The 14,299-nt window shown below is 34.6% G+C and overlaps 1 protein-coding gene across 3 annotated transcripts in view; it reads right to left on the reverse strand.

Moving 5' to 3' along the window:
• The window catches only part of CRY1 (cryptochrome circadian regulator 1), a 96,578-nt gene that overhangs the window by 50,621 nt on the left and 31,658 nt on the right, over nucleotides 1-14,299 (reverse strand). The window contains exon 2 of one of the 3 annotated variants that reach the window (XM_047865858.1): nucleotides 6,400-6,519. The exons of the other annotated variants lie outside the window; for them this stretch is intronic. Within the exon in view, the coding sequence (XP_047721814.1) occupies nucleotides 6,400-6,500 (101 nt within the window). The 5' untranslated portion in view covers nucleotides 6,501-6,519. The remainder of the gene's footprint in view (nucleotides 1-6,399; nucleotides 6,520-14,299) is intronic. 3 annotated transcript variants of the gene reach the window in all.

The raw sequence follows: 14,299 nt of genomic DNA on the forward strand, positions 1-14,299 counted from the left end.
AAGGTCACTTCTGAAGTGATGCCCTGACTAATCATATTTAAAATTGACCTCCCCTCACTTCTGCCCCTAGTAATCCAGAACCCCTTTCTTGCTATATTTTTCTTTTTAACATGTGCCATCTCTTACATACTAATATATATCACTTTTATATTTATTACTTGTCTCCCATTCCCATCTAGATGTAAGTTCTACAAGAGTGGAGTTTTTGCCTCCTTTGCTCACTGCATTCATTAAATTTATTTTTTTGTATGAAAGAACAAAGATGTCATGTGTGCAGAGAGAAACACTTAAGAGAGTAAATGACCTATACAGATATTTGAAAAAGGAGACTATCCATAGAGGGTAAAGGCTCAGACACATCAGGTCTCATGTTTGAGGAACAAAAAATATGCTTGGAGACTAATCATTGAGGGGAAATAATAATAAGAAAATGGTATTAAGGATGCACTAGATGTCAAATCACATAGAGACTTTAACTTGCACTCTGAATTAGATAGGAATCTTTTGAACAGTTTTTTTTTTTAATTTTTTTTTTTTAACATTTATTTATTTTTGAGACAGAGCATGAAGGGGGAGGGTCAGAGAGAGAGGGAGACACAGAATCGGAAACAAGCTCCAGGATCTGAGCCATCAGCCCAGAGCCCGACACGGGGCTCGAACTCACGGACCGCAAGATCGTGACCTGGCTGAAGTCGGACGCTTAACTGACTGCGCCACCCAGGCGCCCCTCTTTTGAACAGTTTTAAGCAGAGGTTGGGACACGATGTGATTTAACTTTTAAAATAATCGCCTGGACTTCTGGGTAGGAAATGGGTAATCAGGCAACGGGCAGAAACAGGAGACCACTTAGGAGGCTACTATACTTCTCTAGAAAAGAGATGATGGTGGCATAGATAAGAGTGGTAATAATGGTGAAAATGATATGAACAATTGGAATCTGAATAGAAATTTAAGAGATAATATAGCAAAGGAAATGGGATTACTAAGTCTGGAGTTCAAGGTAGAAGTAGGGGTTGAAAATATAATAATGGAAGTCATCAGCACACAAATGGTAGTCAAAAGACTACATAAAGGAAAAGAAAAACAGTGGAAAAAAGGACCTTCACTTTGAATGAACACAAGGAATGACAGAAGGGCAGAAAGAAGGCTGAAGAGAAAAGGAAAAAGAAAAAAGATGGAATGAAGTCTGGAGAGATAGAAGCAAGGGACAGATGTATATTTTCCTAGAAGGAAGGATGGATAGATTGACTGATGGAAGGAAAGGGGGAGGAAGGACAGATAAATGGAATAATGATGCAATGACACATGGAGTAAAGAAGTAAGGACACATGATGGAAGCCAATAATATATGGGACAAAAAAAGTGAAGAATGATGGCACAGAGGAGCAAGAGATAAAGAGAGATGGAGTGGGGGATAGGATGGTAAGAGGGTCAAAATAAGGGAGAGAAGGAGGTAGGAAGAAACAATCCAACCAAAATTTAAGAATCCTAAATTTTCAGTAACAAAAAAGGGTCAGTTTCATTTAATTACTAATAAGTGGGTTATAAGCTATACACATGCTATATAAATATATACAGAACTTGTTCTATGCTTAGAGAAATGTATGAAGTAAAACTAAATGAACCCAAAGTATATTACCATTTCTTATTTGGTAAAGAAACTAATTTAGATTCACATTAACTTTTACTCTTTTTAGAGATATTTGAGAGTTAATTATCACCAACCTAATAAAATGTAGAACCACATATTCTGAAGTGTAGTCTTTCATTTATACAACTGACATTTGGACACCTACATATGACACAAAAAATAAGTCCAGAATTCTAGTCCTCAGAGCCTCCAAGTTTAATAAGAAGATATGCAAATTTATTATTATAGTAATTAATATACTGTATTATTTAAGTCCTTATTGTTAAAGGACACATAAAAGGAAGGCAATAAGGCTGAGAAATATCCCCTAAAGTTTTACAAAGAATATGACTGATCTGGGTCTTATAGTACCTATCCTAGCACTTTGTGACAGCAGTTTAAATTGGTTTTTACCTGAAATATTTTTGAACTTCTGAGGTTGACTTACACTAGCATAAGGCTCTGTAATTTATGCATCCCTAAATCCCCAAATCACATAAAGGTATCTGAAATCTAGGACTCTTACTATTTCATGTGTATTTTTAGAAAACACTGCATTGTGACACCATGAGGATAGGCCAAAAATCACATTTAAAATCTACTTCTGGGCTTTAGAGGATTAAGATGGAACCAAATAAAATCTGTTCAACACATGTACAAAAGCAAATGACAGAGCTACATATACTACTGGCTTTCTGATATTCCTACCAGAATGTTCTCTTCTCCTAATAATACTAATTTCATTCTAGATATAATTCAAGTTTTTCAGAGGTTTTCACAGTGAGAGGACTATGGAAAAAAAAAAGTGCCAGCAGAGAAAAAAGACTATCAAAGATGAAACATGCACCCAGATCTTCGTTTCTAAACATCCTTCTCCAATAAAGAACTAGGGTTCCACAGAGCAATGGCTGTTTCCAGAGCTGAGCAAGGAAAATACAAGATGAGCTGCACCATCTCATGATGCCAGAAAGTAGGCAAATACTCAATAGAAATCAAATGGGTGCTGGGAATGCAAGCTGGTGCAGCCACTCTGGAAAACAGTATGGAGGTTCCTCAAAAAACTAAAAATAGAACTACTCTACCACCCAGCAATTGCACTATTAGGCATTTATCCACAGGATACAGGTGTGCTGTTTCAAAGGGACACATGCACCCCAATGTTTATAGCAGCACTATCAACAATAGCCAAAGTATGGAAAGAGCCCAAATGTCCATCAATGGATGAATGGATAAAGAATATTTGGGGGGCGCCTGGGTGGTGCAGTCGGTTAAGCGTCCGACTTCAGCCAGGTCACGATCTCGCGGTCCCTGAGTTTGAGCCCCGCGTCAGGCTCTGGGCTGATGGCTCAGAGCCTGGAGCCTGTTTCCGATTCTGTGTCTCCCTCTCTCTCTGCCCCTCCCCCGTTCATGCTCTGTCTCTCTGTCCCAAAAATAAATAAACGTTGAAAAAAAATTTTTTTAATAAAAATTAAAAAAAAAAAAAAAAGAACATTTGGTATATATATACAATGGAATATTACTCGGCAATCAAAAAGAATGAAATCTTGCCATTTGCAACTATGTGGATGGACCTGGAGGGTATTATGCTAAGTGAAATTAGTCAGAGAAAGGCAAAAATATATGACTTCACTCATATGATAACTTTAAGAGAAAAACAGATTAACATAAGGGAAGGGAAACAAAAATAATACAAATACAGGGAGGGGGACAAAACAGAAGAGATTCATAAATATGGAGAACTGAGGGTTACTGGAGGGGTTGTGGGAGGGGGGATGGGCTAAATGGATAAGGGGCATTAAGGAATCTACTCCTGAAATCATTGTTTCACTATATGCTAACTAATTTGGATGCAAATTTTAAAAAATTAAAAATAAAATAAAAAAAAAAAAAGAAATCAAATGGGTGCATGTTGAAAAAATAGGATGTGTACCACAGTTGGACAATAAAATAAATAGTGATAGTAATAGACTTATAACCCAAAGTATATAACAAATACTCATGAGTGCATTCTTTTATAAATAAATTATTGAATAATTAAATGGGGAAGAAGGAACAACTCTTCATTACATAAGAATTCCAACTAGTAAGTACAGAAGGAATGAAAAGTCATGATTAGAATATCACATAACAACTGCTTCAGGCTAGATCCATCGATAAATACTAAAATTAATGCCTGAAAGTGTGAGAAAGAATATTTACATAGCTTCAAAGTTACCTCCTCCCAAATATTAATTACAGAGAAAAAAGTAATTTTACAATGGAGAAATTGGGCAGACACTGGCTTAACTACATGATCAAGATTAATATCACCAGAAATAAGACATACTGATACCATGTCTCTCCTGATATGAGAAATCCAAACTACCTCTGGTATTTTTCAAATATACATAACCTCAATCTAATCATGAGAAAACATCAGAGAATTCGAAATTAAGGGACATTCTACAAAATGATGGCCCAATTGCTTTTAAGTCTCAAGGTCATGAAAGATAAATGAAGACTGAAAAATTGTCACTGGGTAAAGGAAACTAAAGAGACAGAACAACTAAATGTAGTATGGAATTCTGGACTGGACTCTGGGACAGAAAACATTAGTGGAAAAAGTGGTGAAATCCAAATAAAGTCTATAGTTTAGTTAACAGTAATGTACCAATACTAATTTCTTAATTGTACTATGGTTATGTAAGGTGTTAAGATTAACAGATACCGGGTGAAGGTTATATAGTAAACTTTTGTATTATTTTTGCAACTCTAAGTCTAAAATTATTTCAACATAAAAACAAAACAAAACAAAATGGATGAGTCAGAGCATCATATCTTGAAATAAATACATTTGGAAAGTTCTTTCCCACATCAATATTATTTCCACCTCTCCACTATGGTAATAACCACTTCAATAGTTCCATCCATGCACTTATTTATTTAACAATACGTGAGTGCCAGGCATACATTACAGAGAAAAATACAAAGTAGGGCGTGCCAAGTATGGGGAATGGGGATTGCTGTTTTATGGGCTGATTTACAAAGATTTCATTAATAAGGTAATACTTAGCAGAGTTCTGAAGTAAGACAGTAAGCCATGTAGATATTTGGGGAAAGGAAAGGCAAGCACAAAGGCCCAAATATTCAATGGCAAGTCTGAGGAAAACAGACATGGCCGGTGTGGTTGCAGTAAGGTAAGGGACAAGGAGAAGGCAAAAAATAAGACCAGGTAAGCTAATTATTTAGGGACTCCTTGGCCATTGTAAGGGCTTTCTTTGTCTTACATGCTTAGAGAAATGGAAAGTGACTTGAAAAGTTATGAGAAGAGTGACAAAGTTTTACAAGGCCACTTTGACTACTGTGTGAGGAGCTGGGTAGAGTGGGGACAAAGGAATCAATTAAGAAATTATAGCAGTTATCCAGGTAAGAGGTGATGATGGTTTAGGCCAGACTGTAATCAATGAAGATGAGAAGTGACTAAAATTCCGGATATATTTTTGAGGTAAACCCCATTTGATCACTTGACAGATTAAACTTAAGTTATAGACAAAAGAGAGAAGTTGATTCCAAATTCAGAATACATGCCAGGATGAAATTCCTATTTATTGAGATGTGAATACAGGATGAAGAGGATTTGGGGATTTTGTTGTTTGTTTTCTTCTGCTCGTTTCAAGGGGTGGAAATAAAGCATTCAGTTTCAATTTTTTGGTTTATATTTATTTTCTTTCACTTTATTTCAGTTTATTTTCTCGGATTTTTTCAACTTTTTGGACATAAAAGATTTTTCAGTTTTGTTCTTATTAATTATATGCTTTTAGGGTCATAAATGCCAATCTAAGCACCACTGTAGCTGTATTCCACAAATTTTAACATGCCATTGCCATTGTCCTACGCCATTAGTTCAAAATGTTTTCAAATTTCCACTAATTTCCTGTTTGGCCCATAAATTATTTGTAAGAATATTGCTTAATTATCAGCGCTTGGGGATTTTCTATTTTTGTTTTTGTTAATTCCTACCTTATTTCATTGTGATTAAAAACACATTCTCTGCTATTTCAATGTTTTGAAATACAAGACTTGGTTTATAACCCAGGATACAATTAATTTTGTTACATTTCAATGTGCACTTGAAAAGAATGTGCATCCTGTAGGTGTTGGAAAAAATGCTCCATGTGAATTAAGTCAAGGCTGTTAATCACACAGTTCCAATCTTTTGTTTTGTTCCAATCTTTTACAACTTCTGATTTTTGGTCTGCTTGTTCTATTAGTTACTAAAAGAACTGTATTTATATTTCCCTCTGAGATTATGAGTTTATTTCTCTTTTTAGTTTTATCAGTTTTGGCTTTTTGTATTTTGACAGTACATTTTACACATAAAATTTAGACCTGTTATATCTTCCTAGAGGACTGACAATTTTAATAACCATGAAATATCCCTCTTTATTTCTAATAAAAATGCTTCTTGCTTTAAATTCGACTTTATCTGATCTTAGTAACACCATACCAGCTTTCTATTAGTGTATGCAAGGGCATATCTTTTACCATGCTTTTTTAACTTCAGTCCATTTTAATCTCCATATTTAAAGTGTATTTCTTATAAGCAGTGTATTTTAGGTTGAACCACATGAAATTGCTAATATCATACTGGTTTGACTTGCAAAAACAGAAATTTCATAGCTCACTCTCATAGTTAGTTTTATTTTCTAATTCAAACAATCTTTGTTAATTGGAAAATGTGGTCCGTTTACAATTAATAGAATTACTGACATACATAAGTTTAAATTTACCTTCTTAATATTTGTTCAACTTGTTCTATGCTTCCTTTCTTGCCTTCTTTTAAATTATTTTTTATTATGCCATTTTCCTCCATTCTTAGATTGTTAGTCATAACTTCTTTTAGAGGTTACCTAGAAATCAAAATATGCATCCTAATTTCTTAAAAGTCCAATATAAATTAGTATTATTATTGATTCTCTAATGATGCAAGACCTTAGAATATAGTAACTCCATTTAACATATACACATATACAAAAGATATTGCTTTGAACAGCTGGTATTCATTTATTCATTCAGTATCCATGTCCTAACAGTTTCTATCACTCTTTGTATCTTTCTATATTTCTATCTAGGATCACTTTTTCTTTTGCCTGACCAATCTCTTTTAGAATATTCTTCACATTTGATCTGCTACTCTTGGATGATTTTCTTTCCTCTTCTCCTGGAATTTCAATACAAATATGTTAGACCTCTTTGCCATTACCCATATGTCTCTCACACTCTTGTATATTTTCCAACCTAATGTGTCTGCTTCAGAGTGGTTATTTTCTTCTGAACTATCTTCCAGTTTCACTAATTCTTTTCTCAGCTACATATAATCCTCTGTTCAACCTATTCATTGAGTTACCAACTTCAGCTGTTGTATTTTTTTCATTTCTAATACTCTTATTTGACTACTTGCACAGCTCTTTTCCAAGAGTCTCCTTTATCCAATTTCTTAAAAATTCTAATGATAATTGTTTTAAAGTACATGATTAATATCTGGATTTCTTATGCATCTGCTGCTAATTAATTTCTTCTTGATTTCAGTCATTTCTTGTCTTTTAGTATGCCTTGTTACTTTTGACCACATGCCAAACATTATGCATTAAAAAAACTGCAGATATTTTCCTTTACAGAATTATTAACCTTTGCCTGTGGCAGGCTTCTAAAATACAGGCTAATACCATTAATTAATCAATGACTCAGTTGATTTCATGCTGGACTTCAGTGCTTCAACAGGCTATTTTATTCAAACTCTCCTCCCAGGATGATAAAGAAATCAGTCAGACAGTAATAGCTGAATAACACAATTAAAGAGGGAATAATGATTTTAGAAAATAAAGGAATAGAGACTGCTATTTTACATAAGACTGTAGGGGTAAATGCTCAGTGATAATGGAACACTAATGTAAAGGCCTGAAGGAAAATGAGGGAGCAAGCCATGCTGGAAGAAAAACATTCTGTGCAGAGGGGACAGCATATGTACAATCCAGTTGAAAAATATGCATAATATCTTTAAAAGAATACTCAAGAGACCAGTATGACTACAGCATAGAAAATGAAAGGTAAGTGCTAAGAAATTAAATTTAAAAGTTATCAAGTTCCAGTACACACAGTATCTTATAAAGTATTGTATGGACATCACCTTTTACCCTGAGATGTAATGAGAGGATTAATCTTACTTATGATTATGAAGAATCATAACAGGTTAAAAGGGAAGAAAGGAAGAACCAGGGAATTCTAAAAGGAAACTACTGCAACATTCTATGTGGTAGCTTTGGTCAAGATGATTAATATATAGGTATGAGATATGGTCTGAGCTTGTATACATTTTGAAAGCAGAGCCAATATAATTAAATTGACATGTTTAAAGTTAAGAAAAAAAAAAGCAAACAAACAAGCAAGAACCAAAAATAGTAAGTTTAGGGAGTAAAAAATGGGAGTAAAAAATCTTTTTTCAAACATGAAAAAGAAATTTTACAAAATGAAATAGAGAAACATAGACTGGGAAATATGAACAAGATGTTAAGAATACAGTGAAAACATCTAACAAGTGTACAAATACAGTTCTGAAAGGAGAATGAGATAAGAGAACTATTTGAAAAGTAACAGCTGAGAAATTTTCAGAACTGATAAAAGATACTAATTCACAGGTTCACAGAGGCTTACAAATCAAGAATAAATGTGAAAAAACTCACACCTAGACCCATCATTGAAAAACTGAAGAACATATCAGAGAAAGAGAAGATTTAAAATTAAACAACAAAAATAATAATAATAACCTCAATAAGATAACAGCAGGAATGGGCAGACTCTACTGTATCTCTAATACACAGAAAGAAAATAACTGTCAACCTAGAATTCTATACCTAGTGTAAATAAGGACAGAAAGTACTTTCAGACAAACAAAACTTGAGTGTGCCACTAGCAGTCCTTCACTATGTAAGATCAAAAAGATATTATTAGTGATAAAAGAAAGTGATTCTAAGTGAAAGACTGGAGATGCTAGGAGAAATAAAGGACACAGAGGTGGTAAATATGTAGATAAATAAACACTAGCCTTATAAGACAACAAAGAATAATGTATTTTGGATATTTTTAAAAGCAAAAAGAGAGAGATAGAATTAGTATAAGTCAGGAAATGAACTGGACTTTAAAACGGTGTTTCAAGGGCCTTGTATTATTTAAAAAGGGGCATAGTTATTAACTTTAGATATTGATTAATGTGCCTGTAGTAATTTCTCAGATAAATACTAAAAGAATAGTTAAAATTATGTATCATTTAAAGCTGTTAGGAAGAATTGGAAAAAAGTTACAACAATTCATTTTAAAGAAGGGAAGATAAAATGGGCAGAAAAAACCCCACAAAATAAGATGGTGGATATAAATCCAAATACCTTGGTAATTACAACAAATGTAAATAAGCTTTAATTAAGAAATAAAAATTGGGGGCACATGGGTGGCTCAGTCAATTAAGTGTCTGATTTTTAATTTTAGCTCAGGTCATGATCTCATGGTTCATCAGTTTGAGCCTCACATTGGGCTCTGTGCTGACAGCATGGAGCCTACTTGGGACTTTCTCTTTCTCTCTCTCTCTCTCTCTCTCTCTCTCTCTCTCTCTGCCCCTTCTCCCCCCCTCTCTCAAAATAAACAAACTCACAAAAAATTAAAAAGTGTTTTTAAATTAATAATAAAATAAAATAAAAACAAAAATTGTCAGACATATTAACCTAAAATATGCTGTTTTTCATAGACATCTAAAACCAAAGGTTCTAAACTGAAAACAGAAGGATACAAAAAAAGCTGCTACTACTGTATTAACACAAACATAATGGACTTTAATGAAAAATAGTATAAAGAAGGCACTGTCCATAATGATGAACACTTCAATTTGCCAAGAAAATATAATTATCTAACAATATATATATTTTACACCTATATCCATCACATTTCATAATGATAAAAACTAAAAGCCTCAATTTACCAGAACATTCATCTAATAACTTCCTGTGTATAAAGTAAAAAGTGACAGGACTTCAAAGAGAGACTCATGATTAAATTGGGGACATTTCAACAATTTTTTGATAATATTTGCGATAACTACCAGACCAAAGATGATTACAGAAGATATGGACAACACATTAGCAATTATGACCTAATGAAAAGAAAAAAAACCCCTCCATCTAATAATTATAATAGACAAGGAGAGAAAAGTAATATACATATTTTTAAAAAACTGACCATATATTGGGACTTTAAAAAAAGACCAGAGGTGCCTGGGTGGCTCAGTCAGCTGAGCGTCTGACTTCAGGCTAGTTCATGATCTCACCATTCCCGAGTTCGAGACCTGGGTTGAGCTCTGTAATGACAGCTCGGAGCCTGGAGCCTGCTTCAGATTTTGTGTGTCTCTCTCTGCCCCTCCCCTACTCATGCTCCCTCTCTCTCTCTCTCTCCAAAATAAATAAGCATTAAAATAAATAAGAAGTAAAAAATAAAAAAATAAAGTCTAAACAAACTTCAAGAAATTTAAACAATACAGAGCATATTCTCTTACACTAATGTCTTTAAGCTAAAAATTAACCCTAAAGAGATAGACAAATTCTCTACGTTTGAAATGTGTTATAAATATTATAAATTAAAAAATACTTCTAAATAACTCAAGAACTAATGAAACAAACCATAATAATATTTAGACTATATTTCAAACTAAATGATAATGAACATACATTAAAGAGACTTGTGGGCTACAACTATAGTAGCAATTAAAGGTATATTTACACAGCTAAATGTTTACATTAGGAGAAAAAAGTCTACAAATTAAAAGGCTAGGCATGTTCCCCAAGAAGTCAGAGTAAGAAAAAGATAAAAGAATAAAAATAATAAATATTAATGAAATTGAAAACCTACAATAGAGAAGATCAATAACCACATAAGTTAGTTCTCTGAAAAGATGGTAAAATTAATTAACCTCTAACAATAGCCAAATCATGGGAGAAGCCTAAATGTCTATCAACTGATGAATGGATAAAGAAGATGTGATATATATATACAATGGAATACTACTTGGCAATGAGAATTAATGAAATCCTGCCATTTGCAACAACATGGATAGAACTGGAGGGTTATTATGCTAAGTGAAATAAGTCAGTCAGAAAAAGACAAATATGTTTTCACTCATTTGTGGATCTTGAGAAACTTAACAGAAGACCATGGGGAAGGGAAGGGGAAAAAACAGTTTCAAACAGAGAGGGAGGCAAACCCATAAGAGACTCAGAGAACAAACTGAGGGTTGATGACAGGGTGGGGAAGAATAGAAAATGGGTGATGGGCATTCAGGAAGGCACTTGTTGGGATGAGGACTGGGTATTGTATGTAAGTGGGAATCTACCCCCAAAACCAACAGCACACTGTATACATTGTATGTTAGCTAACTTGACAACAAATTATATTAAAAAAAATTAGTCAACCTCTGTCATGGGGATAAAAGGTGCAGCATAGGGAATATAGTCAATGGTACTGTAATAGTGTTGTATGGTAACAGATGGTGGCTACACTTGTGGTCAGCACAGCATAATGTACAGACTTGTCAAATCACTGTTGTACACCTGAAACTAATATAACATTATGTGTCAGCTATTTCAATTAAGAAAAATTAATCAGGGGCACCTGGACAGCTCAGTTGGTTGAGCGTTCAAATTTGGCTCAGGTCATGATCTCACAGTTCACGAGTTTGAGCCCTGCATTGGGTTTGCTGCTGCCAGCACAAAGCCTGCTTCAGATCCTCTGTCCCTCTCTCATGTGTACTCTCTCTCTCTCTCTCTCTCTCTCTCTCAAAAATAAAAAAAACATTAAAAAAAAAAAGGAAAGGAAAAAAATTCACCTCTGATTAAATTCATCACAACAAAAAGGGAGAAGACACACGTAAGCAACATAAGGAATGAAAAGGGCAAAATAAATACAGATGCTACTTACATTTAAATCACACAAAAAAAGGTAAGTGGGTTGTAATTTCAAGAAATGCACTAGCTTATTTATATGCCTGTTCCCAATAAAAACAAATAAAAATATTGGTTAATATATTAAAAACATCTTAAGGCAGCTAAGAGTTGAGACAAGACAATAAGGAATTACCAAACCAAAAGCTAAGTAGAACACATGATCACCTTTTGCCCTGAAAGAATTTGCTAATCCCAAAGAATTTGAACAGCAGTTTTGATCACCTCATGACACAAGGGGGACAAAAGTCAAAACTCAGGATCAAGGAAAGATTCTTCTAAAAGAAGACACCCAAAACATTAAGCCAAGATTTCAAAATGCTACATACTTCCTTTGGGAATGAATAAACCTGAAATAAAATCCTCCTTCCACACCATGCCTTGTGGAGAGGATATCCTGGCATTCAAGTAGAAAAGGACTGGAAAAAATAAGCAAACAAACAAAAAAAAAAGACTCTATTAAGTTGTAAGCACTGACCAGCCCTACAGCATATTTACAGCCCAAATAAAAATCATCAGGGTGGTCCAAGAAACTTCAAACCATAAATTTAAAGTGTCCCTGAAGTTCAAACCTTAAGTTTAAGTGACTCTAATGCCACTGAGAAATACAAATTCTTTCTAGAGAAAGGCACCCTTATCCTGGGCCTCAGAAAATTCCCCAGAATAATTTTTCAAATACAATGAGAAAAATCCTCAAAGCACCTAAGGATAGGGGTAGATGACAAATCACCTTCAAAGCAACAATAATAGTCCTCAATAGCAACAATAAAACTAGAACACAGTATTCTATTTTTCAATAAGCTAGGGGAAAAAACCCAGAATCTAAAATTCTACATCCATGAAAATATCTTTCAAGTATACATAGATGTATTTTGATAAAAGATAAAAGGGTTTGACTCTAAAAGACCTCATTAAAGGAAATTCTAAATGATACCTTTCAGGCCCAAGTGAAATGATTCCAGATGACTGTCTAATATGTAAGAACAACAAAGGGAAAATAAAAGTAGCAACTATATGGGTGAATATAAATGAACTCAAACTTGACAAAACAATATTGTAGTAATGCCTAGTGGAATTGTTTTTTTTTAATGATAGAATTAAAACATAGAACAGAAGTTTAATTATAGGGTGGTTCAGTTGGTGGAGTGTCGGACTCTTGATTTCAGCTTAGGTCACCATCTCACAGGTTGGTGGATCAAGACTCGGCTTAGGGGTCTGCAGCTGAAAGCATGAAGCCTGCTTGGGATTCTCTCTCTCTTCTCTCTCTGCCCCTCCCTCTGTTGCTCTCTCTCTCTCTCAAAATAAATAAACATTTTTTTTAAGTTTAATTATATAAGGGAGTAATGAAATTTAAATGTTCTAGGTCCCTTATACTATGCAGGAGGAAGGCAAAAGGTATAGATTTACATTAGATTTGAAAAAGTTCTCACCTTTTATTTTTATCACTTTAAAAGTCATGCAGGGGGTGCCTGGGTGGCTCAGTGGGTTGGGCGTCCGACTACGGCTCAGGTCATAATCTTGCAGTTCGTGGGTTCGAGCCCCATATCAGGCTTTGTGCTGACAGCCTGCAGCCTGGAGCCTGCTTCAGACTGTCCCTGTCTCTCTCTGCCCCTCCCCCCCCCGTCCCTCCCCTGCTCACACTCTGTCTCTCTTTCTCTCAAATATAAACAAACATTAAAAAACATTTTTTTATGTCATGCAGTGTATTACATTTATGGCATTTGATTAAATTTAACCACATAGATGAAAATACTCTTAGGAAGTCAGAAACCATTTTTCTTAAGTTTTTTACACTTTTTTAAAAGTTTTTTTATTTTGAGAAAACAAGAGAATGCACACACACACATACATGCACAAGTTAGGGAAGGGCAGGGAGAGAAGGAAAGAGAGAATCCTAAGCAGACTCTGTGCTTAGGAGCACAGAGCCTGACATGGGGCTGAAACTCACAAACCGTGAGATCATCACGTAACCCGAAATCAAGAGTCAGCAGCTTAACCAACTGAGCCACCCAGGCACTGCTCATGACTCTTTTTTTTTTTTTTTAATTTTTTTTTTTTTCAACGTTTATTTATTTTTGGGACAGAGAGAGACAGAGCATGAACAGGGGAGGGGCAAAGAGAGAGAGGGAGACACAGAATCGGAAACAGGCTCCAGGCTCTGAGCCATCAGCCCAGAGCCCGACGCGGGGCTCGAACTCACAGACCGCGAGATCGTGACCTGGCTGAAGTCGGACGCTTAACCGACTGCGCCACCCAGGCGCCCCTCACCATGACTCTTAAAAAAACAATTTCCCTTTCTTTCTAATCTTTCTTCACTGAATGGATTGTTTATCCCAATACTACCTCTTTTAAAAAGCTTTTAAAATTAAAATATAACAAGTATACAATAAACCATACCAATCATAAGTTACTTCACAAGAAATATTATAAAGCAATATTAAAAAGTGATTAGTCACTTTTATGTCATGAAACAGAACATAACCAACAATCTAGATAAACTCCCCACTCCCATCCCTTCCCAAATCACAAAGAAAAGCACTCTCCTCATTTCTAATTCCATAAATTAGTTCTGCCTGGTTTTGAACTTTAGTTCATGTAATCATATGGTATATATATCCTTTTGTTTCTGACTTTTCATTAAACATATTTGTAG

This window comes from Prionailurus viverrinus, chromosome B4 (assembly GCF_022837055.1).
Source record: "Prionailurus viverrinus isolate Anna chromosome B4, UM_Priviv_1.0, whole genome shotgun sequence".
In the NCBI taxonomy this organism is placed as follows: domain Eukaryota; kingdom Metazoa; phylum Chordata; class Mammalia; order Carnivora; family Felidae; genus Prionailurus; species Prionailurus viverrinus.